Below are 21,307 nucleotides of genomic sequence, written 5' to 3' on the forward strand. Positions count from 1 at the left end.
CTAATGTTACTTTGAATCCCTTCATCCAAATCATTGATGTATATTGTAAATAGCTGGTGTCCCAGCACAGAGCCTTGTGGTACCCCACTAGTCACTGCCTGCCATTCTGAAAGGGACCTGTTAATCCCTACTCTTTGTTTCCTGTCTGCCAACCATTTCTCTATCCATGTCATTTGCCATTTAGCAAGATCATGGTTTTCTACCTTTGATACCATTTTCCAGCCCTATTCCCATTTTCCTCGATTGCTTTGACAGCCAAACCCATGATATATTGTGTTTATAAAGGTAGTGAATTACTAAGCCTCCAGCCCTTCTGAAGACATTTCTGTTTGTTTTAGTCCCAAATGCCTGGCTCCTTTCACAACATGATCTCTACTTCTAAACTTCTTAGCCAGGCAAAACATCCTCCCGTATTTAACCTGTCGAGCCCTCATAAAACTTTGTACTGATGTCATCTTTTGTTCAGAACTCAAGAAAATAGAGACCTTGTCTACTCAGTGATAGATACAAAATGCTGGCGTAACTCAGGCATTGGTGGCGTTTCGGGTTGTGACTACTCAATGTCTTCTCAGTGTCTCTTTGTCTACTCAGTGTCTCTTTGTGACATATCCATCATTCTAGAAACATGTCAGGTGTATCTTAACTGCACTTCTGTAGCAAACAAACCTTTATTAGGTAAGGAGTGCAAACTTGCACACTTCTCTTCAGTTGTTGTCTTGCCAAGGCACTATGTAATTTTTATTCTTTTAGGCAAATATTACCTGCTGGACTTGCATGTTAGCTTTCAGTAACTTGTTTATGAGGTTATTCTAATCCATTTGAACATCTACGTTTCCCAATATCACACTGGGGAAAAAAAGAGCTTTTGGTAATATTGGTAATATTGTTATCTGATCCAGCACTACCCCACTATTCAATGGTTGCCAAAACGCTCACTGGTCATTCTAAACAAAGATAAGTCCTGAAGTAACACAGCGAGTCATGCGGCATCTCTCGAGAACATGGTTAGGCAATGTTTCTGATTGGAATCTTTCTATAGACTGAATCAATGGAAGGAAAATTATGTTTATGAAAGATTTGGTAATTATAGTTCGGGCAGTCCAAATATGAGGAAATAGAAATAGTTATATCAATTTAGGGTTACGTAACTGAATTGCATCTTGTATACTTTTACTTAATGAGAACAATGTCTTTCCTATTCAGGAAGCAGAGAAGATGGTAGCTTCTTTGCAAGATAATGCCATAGATGATGATAGACTTTCAACACAAATTCAGGAGCAAAGGACTAAAGCTGCTACTTTGCCACTGTCTCATGATGCTGCTATGAAGTGGTTTTATAAAGATCCTCAAGGAGAAATACAAGGTATATGTTAAAAGATCACAGAGGTTTGAAAAGTGTAATTATCTTGTCTTGTAAACCCCACTTGTGTTGGAAAGCATTTAGAAATGCCAGCCAGTACATTTCAAATTACTTGTTGCAGTTAAAAATAGATGTTATCTGTTATCTGAATGGTGGCCGATTAGGAAAAGGGGAGATGCAACGAGACCTGAGTGTCATGGTACACCAGTCATTGAAAGTAGGCATGCAGGTGCAGCAGGCAGTAAAGAAAGCGAATGGTATGTTAGTATTCATCGCAAAAGGATTTGAGTATAGGAGCAGGGAGGTTCTACTGCAGTTGTACAGGGTCTTGGTGAGACCACACCTGGAGTATTGCATACAGGTTTGGTCTCCTAATCTGAGGAAAGACATTGTTGCCATAGAGGGAGTACAGAGAAGGTTCATCAGACTGATTCCTGGGATGTCATATGAAGATAGACTGGATAGTTTCGGCTTGTACTCGCTAGAGTTTAGAAGATTGAGGGGGGATCTTATAGAAACTTACAAAATCCTTAAGGGGTTGGACAGGCTAGATGCAGGAAGATTGTTCCCGATGTTGGGGAAGTCCAGAACAAGGGGTCACAGTTTAAGGATAAGGGGGAAATCTTTTAGGGCCGAGATGAGAAAAACATTTTTCACACAGAGAGTGGTGAATCTCTGGAATTCTCTGCCACAGAAGGTAGTTGAGGCCAGATCATTGGCTGTATTTAAGAGTAAGTTAGATGTGGCCCTTGTGGCTAAACGGATCAGGGGGTATGGAGAGAAGGCAGGTACAGGATACTGAGTGGATGATCAGCCATGATCATATTGAATGGCGGTGCAGGCTCGAAGGGCCGAATGGCCTACTCCTGCACCTATTTTCTATGTTTCTATGTTATGTCCAGTGCCCCACAATGGTTACTTACAGCTCAAACAAATGGAGAGAAAAAAATATTCTGGATCAAAAATCTTGAAGTATAGCAACTGATAAATATATAGGGGGAGAGGTACACAGTGTTTTACAAATGAAAGTTTTATTTTTCTTTAAAACAATTTTTTGTTGGTCATTCTTTAATTTATAATCTCGGAAACCTTGCGTTGAGCAAAAAATAGTAATTTGATGAAAGCTGTCCCTTAGTTACAATGTGAAAATTAAGGTTATTTCCAATTTCATGAATTTTGGCTATAAGTATTTGAAATAAAATATGATCTTAATTATTTTTTGATAGTTTAAACAAACAAGCAGCACCTCTTTCTCTGGATTGCATCCCCCCATCCTCGTGTCTCTCTGTGCTTCTCTGTGCCTCTCTGTGTCTCTGCCTCTCTCTGCCTCTCTCTGCCTCTCTCTGCGACTCTATCTCTCTCTCTGTCTCTCTCTCTCTGTGTCTGTCTCTCTCTGTCTCTCTGGCTCTCTCCGCCTCTCTCTGGCTCTCTCCGCCTCTCTCTGGCTCTCTCTGTCTCTCTCAGCCTGATACTTGTACATGGGTAAAATGTGTACTTGAATATAATTTCCATCCTTTAGATTTCGTATGGTGCTATTTTTTTGAGGTTAAAATCAAAAGCAGAATAATTGACATCTGTTGCATTGGAAGTATAGGAGCAGGGAGCATGGGCAGGACAAATCAAAATAGGACGTACATGGTAAATGGTAGGGAATTGAAGAATACAGTTGAACAGAGGGATCTGGGTATAACCGTGCATAGTTCTTGAAGGTGGAATCTCATATAGATAGGGTGGTAAAGAAAGCTTTTGGTATGCTAGCCTTTATAAATCAGAGCATTGAGTATAGAAGCTGGGATGTAATGTTAAAATTGTACAAGGCATTGGTGAGACCAAATCTGGAGTATGGTGTACAATTTTGGTCGCCCAATTATAGGAAGGATGTCAACAAAATAGAGAGAGTACAGAGGAGATTTACTAGAATGTTGCCTGGGTTTCAACAACTAAGTTACAGAGATAGGTTGAATAAGTTAGGTCTTTATTCTCTGGAGTGCAGAAGGTTAAGGGGGGACCTGATAGAGGTCTTTAAAATGATGAGAGGGATAGACAGAGTTGATGTGGACAAGCTTTTCCCTTTGAGAATAGGGAAGATTCAAACAAGAGGACATGACTTCAGAATTAAGGGACAGAAGTTTAGGGGTAATATGAGGGGGAACTTCTTTACGCAGAGTGGTGGCGGTGTGGAATGAGCTCCCAGTGGAAGTGGTGGAGGCAGGTTCATTGGTATCATTTAAAAATAAATTGGATAGGCATATGGATGAGAAGGGAATGGAGGGTTATGGTACGAGTGCAGGCAGGTGGGACTAAGGGGAACAAAATTTGTTCGGCATGGACTTGTAGGGCCGAGATGGCCTGTTTCCGTGCTGTAATTGTTATATGGTTATATGGTTATATGGTTAATTATTGAAGAGTTCATTTGGAGAAACAATAGTATTTACAAATAATTGAATGTTGTTAACTGAAGGCATTGAAGGCCATTGAGGCCGCTAATTGGTCATTTTGGCAAGCAAAAAATAGTTATCCAGCAATTTAGATAATGCAATTTCATGAAATCTCAGCAAACCACTGGAATGCATACAGAAACATAAAACACCAAAGCAACAGGAACCTGACTCTTGTATTTGTTGCAACAGTTTTTTTTTCAGTTTTCTCAGAATGTTGGTTGCTTTGTCTTCATGTTCATCTACAATCTATTTTGCTTAACATTATGAACAATTTGATATTTTTTATGCCATCTGTTCATTAGAGTCAATTTCTTTGGCCTCTTCCTCTTTGTTCCTTGCAGAGCGGTAACAACAGCAGCATTCTGGCTGCCTTTTTAATGGTTTCCTTGTTGCCAAGTTTTAATGGAAACACTCAATTTAAAATCCCATGTGGTATTGTAATAATAACTGCATGATTAAAAATGTCCACCTTTTTGGAGTCGCTCATTGAAACCTGTATAATATTATAACCACCAGTTAGACTTTCTTAGGTTAGTGAAATTAATTTACATGAACACCAAATGGAAATAAGTTGGCTTTTGGGTAGTTCTGTGATGAATGGATATTTTGAAATTGAATCAGATTTCTTTGTAAGATACCATTACTTTCTTCACCTGCAAGATCTTGTCACTCATCTAATTTTCCTTTCGGATTTACAGCATTTACATTCTTGTAATCCACTAACTAAATCAAATTTGTGGAAACATCTTTAATTTTTCCTTTTATTAAACTATAATTTGAGATGTTAAACTAGGCATTCACAAAAGTGAGTTTGCATATTAATTGGAATTGAGAAGCAGTTACTGATATACAGTTAATACTCCAGACTCTTCATAATCTACTTGTTTCAGTATGATTTTAAATTCTGTGTGATAATGTTCACATAAATATCTTCATAATTTTGTTTTTTTTTAATTTGGTTTAAGGGTGATTTAATTGTTGTAGAGTAGTTGCCATTATGTATTAGAACTAAATGGAAGATACCAACTGTGGTACAAGAATGCAAGAAAATAGCAACAGTAGTAGGCCGGCTAGGCTTTCTCACTAGTTAATGTGATCATCCAGTTCCACCCCGGGCCTTGTTCTTCTTCTCAAAGAGTCATAGTGTCATACAGGACTGAAACAGGCCATTTGGTTCAGCCTTTCCATGCTGATATTCTAAACCAATCTCTTTTATCAGCACTTCAAGCATTTGTCTAGATACATGCTAAATGCTATGTGAATCTGCCCTCACCACTCCTTTAGAGCATTGGATTTTAAATTCCAACCATCGTATACCTGATAATAACGTCATTATAATCCCCTCTTAAGCCTTACTTTAAACCGGAATTCTCCGATGAGAAATGCCACTGTTTTACTAATGTCTACTAGTAATTTTTACTGTTCTCCCCAGTCTGTGCCCCTCCTAATTCTGTACATCTATATCATATTTCTCCTTAGCTTTTCACTGCACCTCGGTACACGTACAATAAACTCAGACTCATCTTTCTCGGCTCCAGGAAAACAAATTCAGCCTATTCGGTCTCCCCTCTGCACCTTTTGCAAAGCAATCGTCTTCTGTGTCAGATCCCTAAAGCCTTAAATTGTCCATTCTTTCAAACTGTATCAACCCCTAAATAGACCAGTAAACCAGTGATCTATCTGAGCCCCAAATATCGGAGATTTGCCCTGTGTGAAAATAAATTTCTTATTCACCTTACTTTTAAATAACTAGTCCCTTATCTTGTAATATTGTTCCCATGTTTAACACTCTCGCACCTATGGAAACATCTCAGCATCTACCCTCTCCATCCCCCCCATGCAGCTTACATGTTTCAGTAGGACCACTCATCAATTTTCAAACTCAGATCCTAAATCCAACTTCTTTAGCTACTTGGGATATAACAGTCCTCTCTCACATCCTATCAATTAGCCAAGTGAATCGCTTTTGGAATGCCTCCAATGCTGATATTTCTTTCGTAAATGAGGGGGCAAAAACTATGCACAGAACCTCAGATATGTCCTTGCCAATGCGTTATCCAATTCTTCCTTATTTCTAAACTCCAACCATCTTTCAATAAAGTCCAGAATGCCATTTCATTTCCCAAATGAAAACGTTACAACATGTTAACCAATCTCTTACTGAATCTCTCTTCACATCTCTTGGCAGTCTGTTATCGGAAGATATATTGTTTTAAATTTTGAATAATTAGTCTGATCTTAAGAAATTGTAGTTTCATAATTGATCAAGTTAACCATGAAATTTGGTTAACGTCCAACTTCACAAATTAGCTTTATATTCTGGTATCATGGTAATTGAAAAAGAAGGGAAAGAGTGGTAGCCTGTCAGTGCATAATATTGCAGGGCTGAAACGGAAATTGTTCGATGTGAAATCCCAATGTACTGACTGCTCTAAATTGTTTATTTAAATTACATTAATGTTTCTCTTCTTTAGGGCCTTTCACTAATCAAGAGATGGCAGAATGGTTCCAGGCAGGCTACTTCACAATGTCATTACTTGTAAAGAGAGGCTGTGATGAGGGTTTCCAGCCATTGGGTGAAGTTATTAAGATGTGGGGTCGAGTGCCTTTTGCTCCAGGACCCGCCCCTCCTCCATTGCTGGTAATAAGATTATGTCATAACGAGAAATGGGTGAATGTTCCAATTGCCTTGTTTGCTATATTAATTCAGTTGCGCAGATCCAACCACATTTGATTCTGTTCCAGTTTATTTATTTATATTTGTATGGATCTGCTTTCACACTAAGTAATTTCCCTCGTTCAAAGGCATGATTTTAGAAAGATCGAAAATATTCAAATGCCATTCAATATGATCATGGTTGATCATCCAGAATCAGTACCCCGTTCCTGCTTTCTCACCATATCCCTTGATTCCGTTAGCCCTAAGAGCTATATCCAACTCTCTTGAATACATCCCATTGTTCCCTTTAATGCTGAACAGAATGGGAAAAGAACATCTCTGGAGCAAGACTTTTAAATACCCCTGAAATATTTGGAAAATAGCTGATATCTGGCATATAGGGCTGGTATTGACTTGGAGAGCTGGATTTGTTTTGTTTAGAGAGCATACTTTCTTTTGCCTCTGTGCATGAATGAAGATCTCACATATTTTGACTTATCAGGTGTGATCTGACAGAGGGATTCTAGCAGTATAATGGTGAGGTCTACATGAAGCTTATTGTCTTTCTACACCTCACTGACTATATAGTATAAGCAGAGTTGCTCACTATATGTGGCCCGGGTGAATGCAGGAGGAGACCCAAGGTAGTAATTTTAGGGCAGAGCGTCAGATACAACATGAACAGGAGGATTTTGTCCAGATTTTTGTCAATAAAATGTAATCCCTGGAATTAATTATGCTACAATACACTCTCCATGAAATTATGCTGCAACAAACTCTGTCACTTTTCTCAAGGGAGTCATACATTGTCAAGAATTCAGAGATATTGAAGTCTAAGATAATTAATTAACCATTTTAATCTATTTTATTTTTAAGGTGTGAGTTGCATTGTTGAAACATGAAACAATGAAGTAATATATGTAGAAAGTTAACCTGGCTTTGCTCTTATATACAGTGGGAAATTGGCCTTCAGTTCAGATTCAGTTGTAGACCTTGGTGCACAGCATCATTCATTGATTTGTGAAATAAATAGATTGTGAGTCATCTATTATCAAAATAGATCCAGTAATTATTCAGGTACTGCAAGGGTCGGGAATATGTGTCTTTTGGATGGAGTAGAATGGCATAAAGTTGGGTTTACTTTTTCACAATGTTCCCAGAAATGCTTTGTGCTGTTAGTGTAAGCAATGTACGGTGGATTTATAACAGAATTTCCCAAAATTAATTTTATGTTGGTGTTTCAGCTCATTTATTTTGTGGCTTTCTTGAGTACTAACCTATTTTTATTGTGACTTAATCTTGCTTCCAGGGTGATTTGGACCAGGAAAGACTAAAGAGGCAACAGGAACTGGCTACTTTGAACTTGTACCAGATGCAGCAGATTCAGTATCAGCAGTTTCTGCAGGCACAGCTCATGACCAGGTAGTTATTAGAATACTTGATTGCATATACTTATGCATTGATACATATTGATTACATATACTTATGCATTGATAATTTGCTGAAACTTGGCATAGATTTACTAAAAGTAGTGAGTCATTGCAGAGAGCTATTGCAGAAATATTTTAAACTTGGATGAGATGAACAAGAATGGAACATGTGGAATTGGGGGTAATATACTCGTGTGGATTGGGAGTTGGTCAACAGATAGAAAAGTGATTAGAAAAAAATGAGCCCTTTGCAGGTTAGCTAGCTGTGGCTAGGAATACCCTGAGATTGGTGTTTGGCTCAGTAAACTAAATGTCATATTTCCAAGTTTGTTGATGACGTGAAACTGAGTGGGAATGTGAGAAGTGATAAACATACTACAATGGTGTAGAAATTATTTCTGAAGATTCTTAGGGATAGGATTTACACACATTTGGAGAAGAATGAATATTGGGATGGTCAGCATGACTTTGTGTGGGGAGGAGGTCGTATCTTAAAAACTTGATTGAGTTTTTTGAGGAGGTGATCAAGATTATTAATGAGGGAATGGCAGTGGCTGTTGATTACATGGACTTGATTTAAGCATTCAAAGGGTTCTCCATGGTAGGCTAATCAGGAGACAAAGGCAATGGGATCTACTGATTTGGTAGATTGGCTTGGCCATAGAACACAGGGTAGTGGTGGAGTGGCGTTACTCTGACTGGAGGTTTGTGACCAGAGGTGTTGAGCAGGATCCTCTGTTGTTCGTGATATCTAATCTAAACGATTTGCACAAACATATCGGTGGTCTGATTAAGTTACAGACAATATAAAAAATTGTGGTTAAAGAAAAAGACAAAAATGCTGGAGTAACTCAATAGGTCAGACAGCATCTCTCGGAGCTGGGATGGGACCCTTTTTCAGATTGATTGTGGTATGGGGATGAAAGCTGGAAGAGAGATGGGGCAGGACAAAGCCTGGCAAGTGATAGGTGGATCCGGGGGTGGGGGTTGGACAAAGGCAAGAGAGGAAAAGACAAAAGATGTGACAGGATTGAAGAGTTGTAAATGATGAAGTCAGTGGAAGGATTGGAGGGGGAGGGGAGAAATGGGAGTAAGTCCAGGGGTTTTTTGGGTGGGGGGGAGGTAGAAGGTTGGGTGGAGAGGGGGAATGGTTAGTTACCTCAAATTGGAGAATTCCATTTTCATACCATTGTGTTGTAAGCTACCCAAGCATAATATGATGTGCTGTTCATTCATTTTTTGTGTGGCTTCTCTGGAGGAGACCTAAGACAGGCGGGTCAATATGGGAAGGGTAGTTAAAATGGTTAGCAACTGTGAGATCCTTGTCAGACCGAGCGTGAAGGTTCCTGGAATGTATTGACTGTGGGAGAAGATACAATAGCAATGTTTAGAAGCATTTAGCCAGGCACAAGAATGGGCATGGAATATGGACCATGTGCAGATTAGATTAGTTTAAATTGGCATCATTGCCAGCACAGACATTGTGGGCTGAAGGGACTGTTCCATGCACTGTGTTTTAATGTTTCGAGAGGATATTGGCAAATTATGTGAGTTGGTAACAATATGGCAGGTGGTGTATGATGTCTACTAATGGGTGTCATTGGTAGAAATAATGAAATGTAAGCGTTTTACAAATGGTGAGAGAGTGGGAAATGTCGACTTTCAAAGGGACCTGGCTTTTCTTGTACTTCATTGAAAGCAAGATTATTTGAGTACAAAACTAAAGTCTTACTATTACACAATGACTTGATAAGACCAGACTGGATAATTGTGTATAATAACAATATTGGATAGAATAGGTTTATTGGGGTCTGGGTCAAAAACAGGCAGATGGGACTAGAGTAGATGGGGAATGTTGGTCGGCAAATTGGGCTGAATGGCTGTTTCCAGACTGTATGACTCTTTTCAGCTCCCTTACCAAAAAATTGATATGCTTACAATAGAAAGGATGGTGCAAATATTCAACAGGTTCCTGAGATTGAACAGGGAAGAATGAAAGATAATCTACAAAACTTTGCGTGCTGACAGCTTTGATGCAGAGGCGATAGTTCAATTGGCTAAGTGAATCTAGAACCAGGAGTCACAATTGCAAAATATAGTTTAAGCCAATTATAACTAAATTGAGGAAAAACATTTTCATAAAGTATGGTGAAAGTTTAGAAATCTCTACCCTGGTGCCCTGAGGGTTTTTGTCATTGCCTGCATTTGTAACAAAATAACTCGATTTACATAATAAAGGATGAAAAGGCAAAATAATATGGAGAAAAGACAAATGAATTGTTGAGTTAAAGTTATGAATAGTGGAGAAGGAATCGCTTACTATTTCTGGAGGAATAGTAAGGCATGATAGTGAATGTCAATTACTAATATTTATGGAATTAATGCAGAAAGTGCTTCAATTATACGTTCCTGCCTGGCATGGAAATACAAAAGGAAAAAGAACCCAACCATGGCTAACAAACAAAGGCTAATTACTGATTCACACTCATAAAACTTGCCAGACATTGTAGCAAACTAGAAAATTGGGAGTAGTTTATACACAACAAAGTAAAAAAAATAGATTTAGGGACGAAAAAGATTTTGGGAAAAATCTTGCAAGAAATATTAAAGTGGACTGTAAAGGCTTCTACAAATACGTAAAAAAAAACAATTAGTGAAATCAAGTGTAGGTAAGCTCCAGTCAGTCAGAGCTCAAAATTTATAATTGGGAAGCGGGAACTGGCAGGGCAATTAAACAAATACTTTGGTTCTGTCTTCACAGAAGAGGACAAGTAACATTCCTGAAATATTAGGGAACCAAGAGCCTAATGAAGGTGAGGAACTAAAGGAAACTAGTATTAATAAGAAAATAATGCTGGGGAAATCAATGGTTGAAAACCTAAGAAATCCCCAGTGTCTAATAATTTAAATTCCAGAGTACGTTAAATTCCAGAGTACTGTGCAAATAGAATCCCTTTCTAGTATTCTATATATTCTAAAACGGTTGCTGCAGATTGGAGGATAGCCATTGTAACCTATTTTATAGGAGAGGCTAAACAGGTAAATACAGACAAGTTAGCTTAACATAATTTGATGTGAAAATTCTGATGTTATTATATGTTATTATAAAAGGGCCTTGGTGAGATCACATTTGAAGTTACACATGGGGTTACGTTAGGTAAGGGGGAGGTACAGCGAGACCTGGGTGTCCTTGTACACCGGTCACTGAAAGTTGGCGTGCAGATACAGCAGGCAGTGAAAAAAGCTAATGGAATGTGTTGGCCTTCATAACAAGACGATTTCAGTATAGGAGTAAAGAGGTTCTTCTGCAGTTGTATAGGGCTCTGGTGAGACCACATCTGGAGTATTGTGTGCAGTTTTGGTCTCCTAATTTGAGTAAGGACATCCTTCTGATTGAGGCAGTGCAGCGTAGGTTCACAAGATTAATCCCTGGGATGGTGGGACTGTCATACGAGGAAAGATTGAAAAGACTAGGCTTGTATTCACTGAGTTTAGAAGGATGAGGGGGTACTTATAGAAACGTATAAAATTATAAAAGGACTGGACAAGCTAGATGCACGAAAAATGTTCCTAATGTTGGGCGAGTCCAGAACCAGGGGCCACAGTCTTAGAATAAAGGGGAGGTCATTTAAGACTGAGTTGAGAAAAAACCTTTTCACCCAGAGAGTTGTGAATTTATGGAATTCCTTGCCACAGAGGGCAGTGGAGGCCAAGTCACTGGATGGATTTAAGAGAGAGTTAGATAGAACTCTAGGGGCAAGTGGAGTCAAGGGATATGGGGAGAAGGCAGGTACGGATTATTGATAGGGGACGATCAGCCATGATCATAATGAATGGCGGTGCTGGCTCGAAGGGCTAAATGGCTTCCTCCTGCACCTATTTTCTATGTTTCTATGGAGTGTTGTGTACAGATTTTGCCCCCTTAACTAAGAAGGAACATATTTGCCATAAAAAGAGTACAATAAAGATTCAACAGCCAGATTAGGGAGATGTGCAACTGTGGTTTGAGAAGATAATTCATCCTCTAGTTTTGTATTAGTTATGAGAAATAAGAGGAGATCAGAATGAAATGTATGTAATTCTGAAAAGAGAAGGCACAATGGAAGCAATATACTTTTTTCCCCTTGCTATATTGTTTGGAAGAGACAGACAACCAAAATGAGAAATGGATTCACTTGTGAGTGAATATGCAGAATTCACAATCACACAAGATTGTAGAAACAAAGTTGCTGAATATTTTAATTAAGGGGAATTTTTTAGTTGCAATAAATTTCATGGGGAGGAGTGGAATATGGTACCGAGGTGATTTATCATTTATCAAATTGAATGACAAAACATGTTCAAAGCTGAATAACTTTCTTATTTTCTACTTATTACGGAGGTACTACTGGTAAAGAGAGCATAGGGTTGTTTCATAGTCACAGTTGCTCTATTTGGAGAAGATGTAAACAGGAATGAGAATGGTGAAAAACAGCCTTCATCACTCTGTACTGGTATCAGTACTACAGATGTCATTCATTCTCTGGTCTCTGGCATGCAGGCAGTGAAGACAGCTAATGGCATATTGGCGTTCATTGCGTGAGGATTTGCGTTTAGGAGCAAGGAGGTCCTACTGCAGTTGTACAGGGCTCTGGTGAGATCGCACCTGGAGTATTGTATGCAATTTTAGTCTCCTAATTTGAGGAAGGACATTCTTGCTATTGAAGTCCAGAGAACGTTCACCAGGTTAATTCTCAGGATGGCGGGACTGACATATGATGAAAGAATGGGTCGACTGTGCTTATATTCACTGGAATGTAGAAGGATGAGAGGGAATCTTATAGAAACATATAAAATTCTTAAGTTATTGGACAAGTTAGATGCAGGAAAAAATGTCTCGATGTTGGGGGGAGTCCACAACCAGGGGTCACAGTTTAAGAATAAGGGGTGAAGTATAAGACTGAGGCCAATAAGGACTGAGATGAGGAAAAACGTTTTCACCCGGAGAGTTGTGGAGGCGTACTGATTTTCGATGATCAGCCACGATCATATTGAATGGTGGTGCTGGCTCGAAGGGCTGAATTGCCTACCGCTGCACCTTTTTTTTCTATGTTTCTGTGCCTTTACTGAGTGTTTTCTGCTCTTTCTGTTATTGTAAATATAGTGTGGCTCGTTAAGCAAAGTACTATTGATTAGAGTTTTGATCAAATATATTAGATTGAGAATTTTGTTTTCATTTAACATGCATGAAAGAAATATCAATATTTGTTAATTTGAAAATTGTAGCACCAAATTTCTAGATTTTTTTCCCCATTTTAAATTCTTCAAATTTTCCTGACATTTAATAGGATTGACAAGGGACAGTTTAATGGATGACCAATAATAGGAATGATTTGCAGGAAAAGAAGGAAGAAGATTTAGATGTTAGAAACATAGAGCTGGGAGGATAAAAAGGAGGGCAAAGCATAGCACTTCCTACTATGGTGTGAGTTTTTAAACATATGGAGGAAAATAAAACATGATTGCTGCAATCCAATCCATGATAATAAAGATAACTGGAATGTTATTTTTTGCATGTCTCAAAATAAACCATACTTCAAAAATATGAAGTGAATTCAACCTCAGTGTTATAGTTGACATCAATTATTTGAGAGGTTAAAATATTTTTAAATGAATGTCAGTTGTATATTTAACCTATATATAATTTATAGTTGATATATCGATTTAAATATATAGTAAAATATATAAACTATAGTAAACTATATTAAGTTTAAATTGATATTGTCCCCAAAATAATGTTTTTAAGGCAGCAGTATGCACAAGCAATAGCACACCATCAAAAGGCACCTGTGGGAGCTATAACATCACAGCAACAGCAACAGCAACAACAGCAGCAGCAACAGCAATTAGCTGTCATTCTGGAACAGTTTCAAGCTTTAAAATTAAGGTAACAACTTGTGGTTTTCAGTTTCTTTAAGGGAGGTGATATTCTTGCACACGTTATTGAGGAGCGGTGCTGATGTACTGACAAATATTTTCATGCAATATTATCGATTAAGGTCATTTGGGTATATTTTTGCCCCAGATAACTAGGCATTTTAAGTGCCTCACAAATAGTTTCTTGTTATCCATGTTTGTGATGTTTTATTCACTCGTATTTTGCACTTTATATCAATCGCGTATCACTTCAATTTAAAGTCAGTCACCATAGTAGAATAGCAGGGAACTTTAGAGAGGAAAAAAAGGAACCATTGACAAATAGAGTGAGTTATCTCCCCTCAGGAGTTGAACGATTGCTGTTTTAATTGGCTATAATTAATTGGGCTGCAGAGATGGTGTGCAAGGCAGAGTTTTTGTTCTTGACCGCTGCTGGCACTATTCAATTAAAATACAGATCCTCCTGAAGATAAATAGCCTTCCCCTTTGAAAAAAATGATTACTTGGGTACATGGTCTGTACCCTGTAAAATATCAATCGCTTCAAAGGGAGGGGATCGGCAGTTGAAGGAGGATGGACTGTTATGTGTCATTGAGCAGTTTGGGCTAATTGGGAAGCATATGAAGAAAATGCTCTCAGCATCTCAAGGCCACTACTGTGGCATCATTATGCTGTAAGACATCGGAGCCGAATTAGTCCATTCAGCCCATCAAATCTACTCTGCAATTCTATTATTCCCTTTCAACCCCATTCTCCTGCTTCCTCCCAGTAATCGTTGACACCCTTATATCATTATTCTTAACTGAAAGCAAAATAGGTTTGTCATCTCCAAAAGAACTATTAAGTCCTGCCAGCAATTATGTTATGGCATCAAAATCATATGTTACCAATAATTCAAAATAATACTTTGTACTTGCAATGAGTAAGATACCTATTTATTAACAAATTGATACTAGAGTATTGTTCTTCTGGCGTTTTCTGATCTTTAATGGTTTATAAGATTTTTTTTTTTTAATTCTAAAGAAACATTAAACCAATCTTGAAAGGTGATGTGAACTTACATTAACTTCTCATTGTCCTTATTTAAATAAATGAATAAGCTTGTCGGGCTAGATTTCAGTGCAGCCATTGGTTTTTCTTCCTTTTTTGTTAAATCACTAAACCTTGGATTTAGATATTCAGTATTACAGTATATATGTACATACTTAAGTATGTATTGTTGCAGGGACACAGGAGTCCAGCCAAAAGCCAAGCGGAACACAAGTTGTATGAATGCGCATATTTTATTCTGTTACAGTATTGCTCCCTACTTCTCCCTGGTCACGGGTGTTGCACGGCCTTAAATACCCTCTCGGGTACAAACCCCGTGACTAGCGCCTCCCACACCGAGACGCCTCCCTCCAGAGCCAAGGGTTCGTTGTGCCCGTGGCTTGCCACCAGGTGTCGCCACAGTATAGCAATTTGCTTGTATTAACTAGACTCAAAGTTGTCTTCATAATTTTTAATAGTCAAAGTTAACTGTTTTCCAAAATTATAAAAAAAATGATTGTTTCATCTGCATTCAGATCTTCAGAGCAAAATCTGATGCCCCCTGTAACAAGATCAATGACTGTACCTGACAGTACCTCAATATGGGAATTGCAAACACCATCACCTCAAGCCTCAGGTAAATATAACCATGCAGTGTACTCATTTACTGATTTTAAAGAATCATTGGGATTTTAATTATCATCCAGAACTGAAACAGTTTAATTCTCAGGGAATATTATATAAAATAGTTCAACCTTATTGTTGGAATTTATGGAAATTAGGAGTGAAGGAAAAGAGGAAATAATGTGAGAATACACAGCTGTCATATGTACATTTAAGCGCTTTTTACACGTATTTAGATGCCTTAACCATCATAATTACGACCTATGATTTTTATTTAACTATTGACAATGGAACATATAATACCTAAGAATTGTTAAGGTACATTTTCTAACCTTTCTTCTAACTCCATCTATTTCCAACAGTGGACATTCCAATGCACTCTTGCATCCCATCCCCAATAACTCTATGCACCTTTGTAGGCATCTGCTCACCTAAAGCTCTGCTCCTTATTTTTTATTCTAGTTGCTTTCCCTTTCCTCACTCTCTCTTTGCAGGCCTACGTTGAACCTCCTCATCACCCGTCCCTAATTTCTCAAATTTTAAATTATGGAGCCAGAGGATATAGGCGTGACACTAAACAAGTACTTTGCAAATGTTTTAACGAAGGAGAAAGATATGGAGGACAGTGAGATCAGTGCAGAGAATACTAATATGCAAGGGCACTTTGAGATCAAGAAGGAGAGGGTATTGGGGTTCTTCAAGATCATTAAATTAGTAAAAATCCCAGGACCTGATGGGATTTATCTCAACTTATTAAATAAGGTAAAAGAGGAGATTGCAAGAGCTTGGTAAAGATGTTTTCATCTTCAGTGTGAAAAGGCTTAACATGCTTTTTCCTGCAAAGTTGGAAAAGTAGGACAGGAGTGAAAGGATGGAATTTAGGAATGGGAGATGAGCATATGCAGGAAGGAAAAGGAGCAGGAAAGAAAAGGAACAGGGTGGTTATGGTGGTGGGAGATTTTGCAAGAACATTGTGCACATCAGTGTGTGGAGGGGTGCAAAGGGAATATTACTTGAACTGTTTGAAGCAAACTTAATTAATTCGGACAACACTCGTCATGGAATGAAGAACGTTTCACCTGCTATGGTTAGATCTAGGTTATCTGTCAGTTCGGAACAGAGGTTGTGATTGTAGCTTATAAAAATGTTACAATAAGACATCCCATGACAATCTCTGATATTATTTCAGCCTAAATTCATTGATTCACTTCCATGATAGAAAATAACAAGTCAGCATGTTTTTGGTCTAAGCAACTTGGACTCTTATTTTGGCACCTTTGTGCAACAAATTAAGCTTTAAATGTTGGTAACTCTCATCCCTAATTATTGTTCTGGCTGCCTCCATGACCCTTTATTCCAGTGGTTCCCAACGTGGGGCGTATGCCCCACAGGGGGGCAATTTGATCTTTAAGGGGGGCAATTGAGCGCGACTGAGGAGGTCTGGGTCCAAATTTTCAATTTTTATTTTCTTGGATTTTCCATCAGGTAAACTATGTAGTTTATGTTTCAGATGTTATTTTGAGTAAATAATTTTTTTGGGGTAAAAAAGGTCTTTATTGTGTAGTTATTACATAATCACCGCACCATTGCTCTTCATGCACGTCGCACGAAGCGCGCGAGGTCACGGGAGAACCTTATTTATTGAATTGGATTTAGAAATGCGATTCAAAGAGCTTTTGCTAAGTTACCCTTATAATATCTATTTCCTCCGTTTTCTCTCAAAGGAAAGCAATGGGGGGGCATCAGGATTTTAGAGGTGATTAGGTGGGGCATGGCCAAAAAAAGGTTGGGGACCACTGCTTTATGCTAACCATTTTGTTTTTATCTGCTTCATTTGTTCCCAATGTGGATGACCAATGAGCTCTTGCGCCTGCCCTAAAAAGGTGTAGCATCCGGTTTACTGGAGATTCCCTATCTAGTATCAATATTAACATTTTAATGCATTAACAAAAATGAAAATAGGAAATTGTAAAACACAAAAATGCAACATAACATTAACTTTTTTCTCGCTTTTCCATTGTGTGAGAAATATATCCAGCCTCTTTAAACGAATAACTTACATTTCTGAAACGTTTAATAATTAGCTCTAATTTCAACTCTTAATACAAAGTGAAATGGTGTAGATTTTGATTGCTGGCATGATATACCTAGATGACTATTTGAGGCATGATCTTTCTTTATCACAAGACATTTTAATTTCCCTGGCAATGCACATTGCCCTATAACCTGCTGGTAAAAAATAATCATCTTGCTCTTACTGTATGCTGAAAATTGCAGATTGCTGAAAATAAAATAAGAGAACGTATGGAATTGATTCTGTCTTTTAACATTTTATTATCCTCCCCACCCCTATGGAACCAAATTCCCACCTGTCAGTCTGCACTGAGTAACGGATTGGTAATCTACAATGCTCGCCAGAGTTTCTCTATGATTTATCACTAGGTTTCCAAGGACCAGGTTTCAAGGGTTATGAGGAGAAGTTAGAAAAATGGGATTAGGAGGCAGAGATCAGCCATGATTGAATGGCGGAGTAGACTAGATGGGCCGAATAGAGTAATTCTGCTCCTATAACTTGTGAACGTGTGAATTGGATATTAGAGCTTTTCTTACCTATTTATGTCATGTACAAGAATGGAACCTATTTTGAGTTGAAAGTGTTTAGATTTTATTTGATGAGCGTGTCAACATTTCTACTTCTCTCAGGTTGGGATTGTGGCAGTGTGTGGGACTTGCCAGTAGATTCTTCAGCTCAGAATTCCTCTGTTGATCAAATCCAGCAGATGGAGAGAGGAAAAGCTGCCAAGGTAAATACAAGAAGTATCCTGACCTGATTTGGAAAAGAGCTGTGTTGTTGCTGCCCAGAACTCATTTTGTTTTTCATTTAGTTTAAGTACTGAAGATTGTAGAAGTTAGCAGACTAAATAAACACCAATAGAATAATTAAGAACATTTAAACTAAATTAATTAACTCAAATGAAAACCTTTTTCCCAGCAGCTGATTTCCCCCATTCATTTGAATGGGCCTCTTTGTGCCAAGTTAACTACGCAAAAGTCCAGATAGAGCAAAACTCCGCAAATCAGGATTGCTGTCTTACTTAATTTCAAATTGTTCGACGTGTGCATCCTGACATTTAGAAAGTATTTAAAATGTTGAGAATTTTTTTTTGTTTAAAAATCGCAGCATACACTTATCCACACTACTAATTTTAAAGCAATGTAAATTGATGCCGTGCCATTTTCCTCTCTTGAATTCAACACTGAAACAGTTGCTTTTCCAGTACAACAGGCCAGGATATTGGGACAGATTCCAGCAAAAATAAAAAAAGGACAATTATGAAGCTCCTAGAATTTGCTTATACATGTATCAAAAATGAACTAGAAATTAATCTTAAAATTGTAAGATGGTGGAATCGGTTTTCAAGTTCAGTTCAAATTTATTTGTCACATGTACCATAATGTGCAGTGAAATTTAATTTATTCGATTCCAAACAACTATTTCGCAAATTAAGATTTTCTAATAAGAATAAATTTATTTTGAGTCATGTTTTAGTGACTTGCTGATTCATTTGATATTTCATGTTTAGCTTGACCAAGAAAGGAGAGAAACAGATATTAGGGCAAAAAGGAAAGAAGAGGAAAGAAAACAAGAAGGAATTTGTCGCCACCAAGAGGAGGTACTGCGGAGGCAAGAGGAGGAAAAGAACCGAAGGGAGGAAGAGCAGCTGATGAGGAGGAAACAGGTACGTTTAAGAGCAGAATTTAGGAATAAAGGCAGTTCCCATTACACCAGCTCGGCAGTTGATACTGTCAAAATTCATAACAAAAGTTATGAAATAAAGTCGTAGTTACATTTTTGTTTATGAAATGTGGTTGATTGCAACAAGTTCTAGTTATCTTTATTTTTATTAGAATTAATATGGGTATAAGAAGAATAGATTTCTACTTTGTTTCCCTATATCTATTCTCAGTAAATGGTTCCAGAACTAATTGTGCCATTAGAATTGATTGTTCAAAATTTAAATTTAATTTCTGAAAGGCACTGAACACTTAAATTCATGTTTGGTGTAATGAAGATCAAAAATTTGATAGCACGTTGCTGTCTGAAACATGCATGTTTCCACACCCTCTATGTAGAGCATATGTATAGCGTAGGAACATGGCATTCAACCCATAATCTCTGTACCGAACATGATGCTAGATTAAATCAATCTCCTCTTCAGGAATGAGTTGCTGGGAAACCCAGTAAAGTTGAGGTCCCTTTGAATTTGACAAGTCCTTATTAGAATTTCTTTACCCAAGTACCTTCGATAGCAGTTCTCAAACCCAAAACCTCTGCTTGAATGAGAACGCTACCGCTTGCAAGGTCCCACCTAACCTGACCTGACGTAAGTATATTGCCATTCTCCTTTGTCATAAGGTCAAAATCCCAAACCTCCCACTTAACAGCATAATGGGAGTATCTTCACAGCATGGATTGCAGCAGTTCAACATGGCTTACCTGCCACTTTTTTGAGGGCATTTAGAGATGCACAATGATATCCACTTCCCAAGAATGAATTAAAAACAGCTGAGCTACATTGGTGAGTGCAATAATGGAGTATTTGAAGAGTACTTCAGTGATTTGTTATATGTTGCAACAAATACAACGCAAAGCTGCTGGCCCTGACGGCATCCCCGGGCGCGTGCTCAGGGCCTGTGCTGCGCAGCTGACAGACGTCTGGACTGACATCTTCAACCTGTCACTTGCCCAAGCAGTTGTCCCCACTTGCCTTAAAACCACCTCCATCGTGCCAGTGCCAAAACACTCCACTGCGGCAAGCCTCAACGACATCCGTCCAGTTGCACTTACCCCCATCATCACCAAGTGCTTCGAGAGGCTGGTCCTGGCACACCTCAAAAGCTGCCTACCCCCCACACTGGATCCCTATCAGTTTGCCTACCGCAAGAACAGGAGTACGGAGGATGCCATCTCTACGGCACTTCACTCCGCCCTCTCCCACCTCGACAACAGAGACACTTACGTAAGAATGCTGTTCATCGATTACAGCTCAGCATTCAACACCATTATACCATCAAAACTGATCACCAAACTCGGTAACCTGGGCATCGACCCCTCCCTCTGCAACTGGATACTGGACTTTCTAACCAACAGACCCCAGTCTGTGAGGTTAGACAAGCACACCTCTTCAACCCTCACCCTGAACACCGGCGTTCCACAGGGCTGTGTGCTGAGCCCCCTCCTCTACTCCCTCTTCACCTATGACTGCACACCTGTACATGGTACTAACACCGTCATCAAGTATGCAGATGATACAACGGTGATTGGCCTCATCAGCAACAACGATGAGCTGGCCTACAGGGAGGAGGTCCAGCACTTAGCAGCATGGTGCGCTGACAACAACCTGGCCCTTAACTCCAAGAAGACCAAGGAGCTCATTGTAGACTTCAGGAAGTCCAGAGGCGGCACGCACACCCCCATCCACATTAACGGGACGGAGGTGGAACGTGATTCTAGCTTCAGGTTCCTGGGAGTCAACATCTCCGATGACCTCTCTTGGACCCACAATACCTCTACTCTGATCAAGAACGCTCATCAGCGTCTCTTCTTCCTGAGGAGACTGAAGAAGGTCCATCTGTCTCCTCAGATCCTGGTGAACTTCTACCGCTGCACCATCGAGAGCATCCTTACCAACTGCATCACAGTATGGTATGGCAACTGCTCTGTCTCCGACCGGAAGGCATTGCAGAGGGTGGTGAAAATTGCCCAACGCATCACCGGTTCCTCGCTCCCCTCCATTGAGTCTGTCCAAAGCAAGCGCTGTCTGCGGAGGGCGCTCAGCATCGCCAA

The 21,307-nt window shown here is 39.0% G+C and overlaps 1 protein-coding gene across 6 annotated transcripts in view; it reads left to right on the forward strand.

Moving 5' to 3' along the window:
* The window catches only part of gigyf2 (GRB10 interacting GYF protein 2), a 114,286-nt gene that overhangs the window by 64,790 nt on the left and 28,189 nt on the right, over positions 1 to 21,307 (forward strand). For all 6 annotated transcript variants that reach the window (XM_055646466.1, XM_055646470.1, XM_055646467.1 and 3 more), the window contains 7 exons: positions 1,204 to 1,363; positions 6,276 to 6,442; positions 7,770 to 7,882; positions 13,676 to 13,816; positions 15,372 to 15,472; positions 18,163 to 18,263; positions 19,044 to 19,199. In XM_055646466.1, the coding sequence (XP_055502441.1) occupies positions 1,204 to 1,363; positions 6,276 to 6,442; positions 7,770 to 7,882; positions 13,676 to 13,816; positions 15,372 to 15,472; positions 18,163 to 18,263; positions 19,044 to 19,199 (939 nt within the window). The remainder of the gene's footprint in view (positions 1 to 1,203; positions 1,364 to 6,275; positions 6,443 to 7,769; positions 7,883 to 13,675; positions 13,817 to 15,371; positions 15,473 to 18,162; positions 18,264 to 19,043; positions 19,200 to 21,307) is intronic.

The sequence above is a fragment of the Leucoraja erinacea genome, chromosome 14 (genome assembly GCF_028641065.1).
Source record: "Leucoraja erinacea ecotype New England chromosome 14, Leri_hhj_1, whole genome shotgun sequence".
Lineage (NCBI taxonomy): Eukaryota > Metazoa > Chordata > Chondrichthyes > Rajiformes > Rajidae > Leucoraja > Leucoraja erinaceus.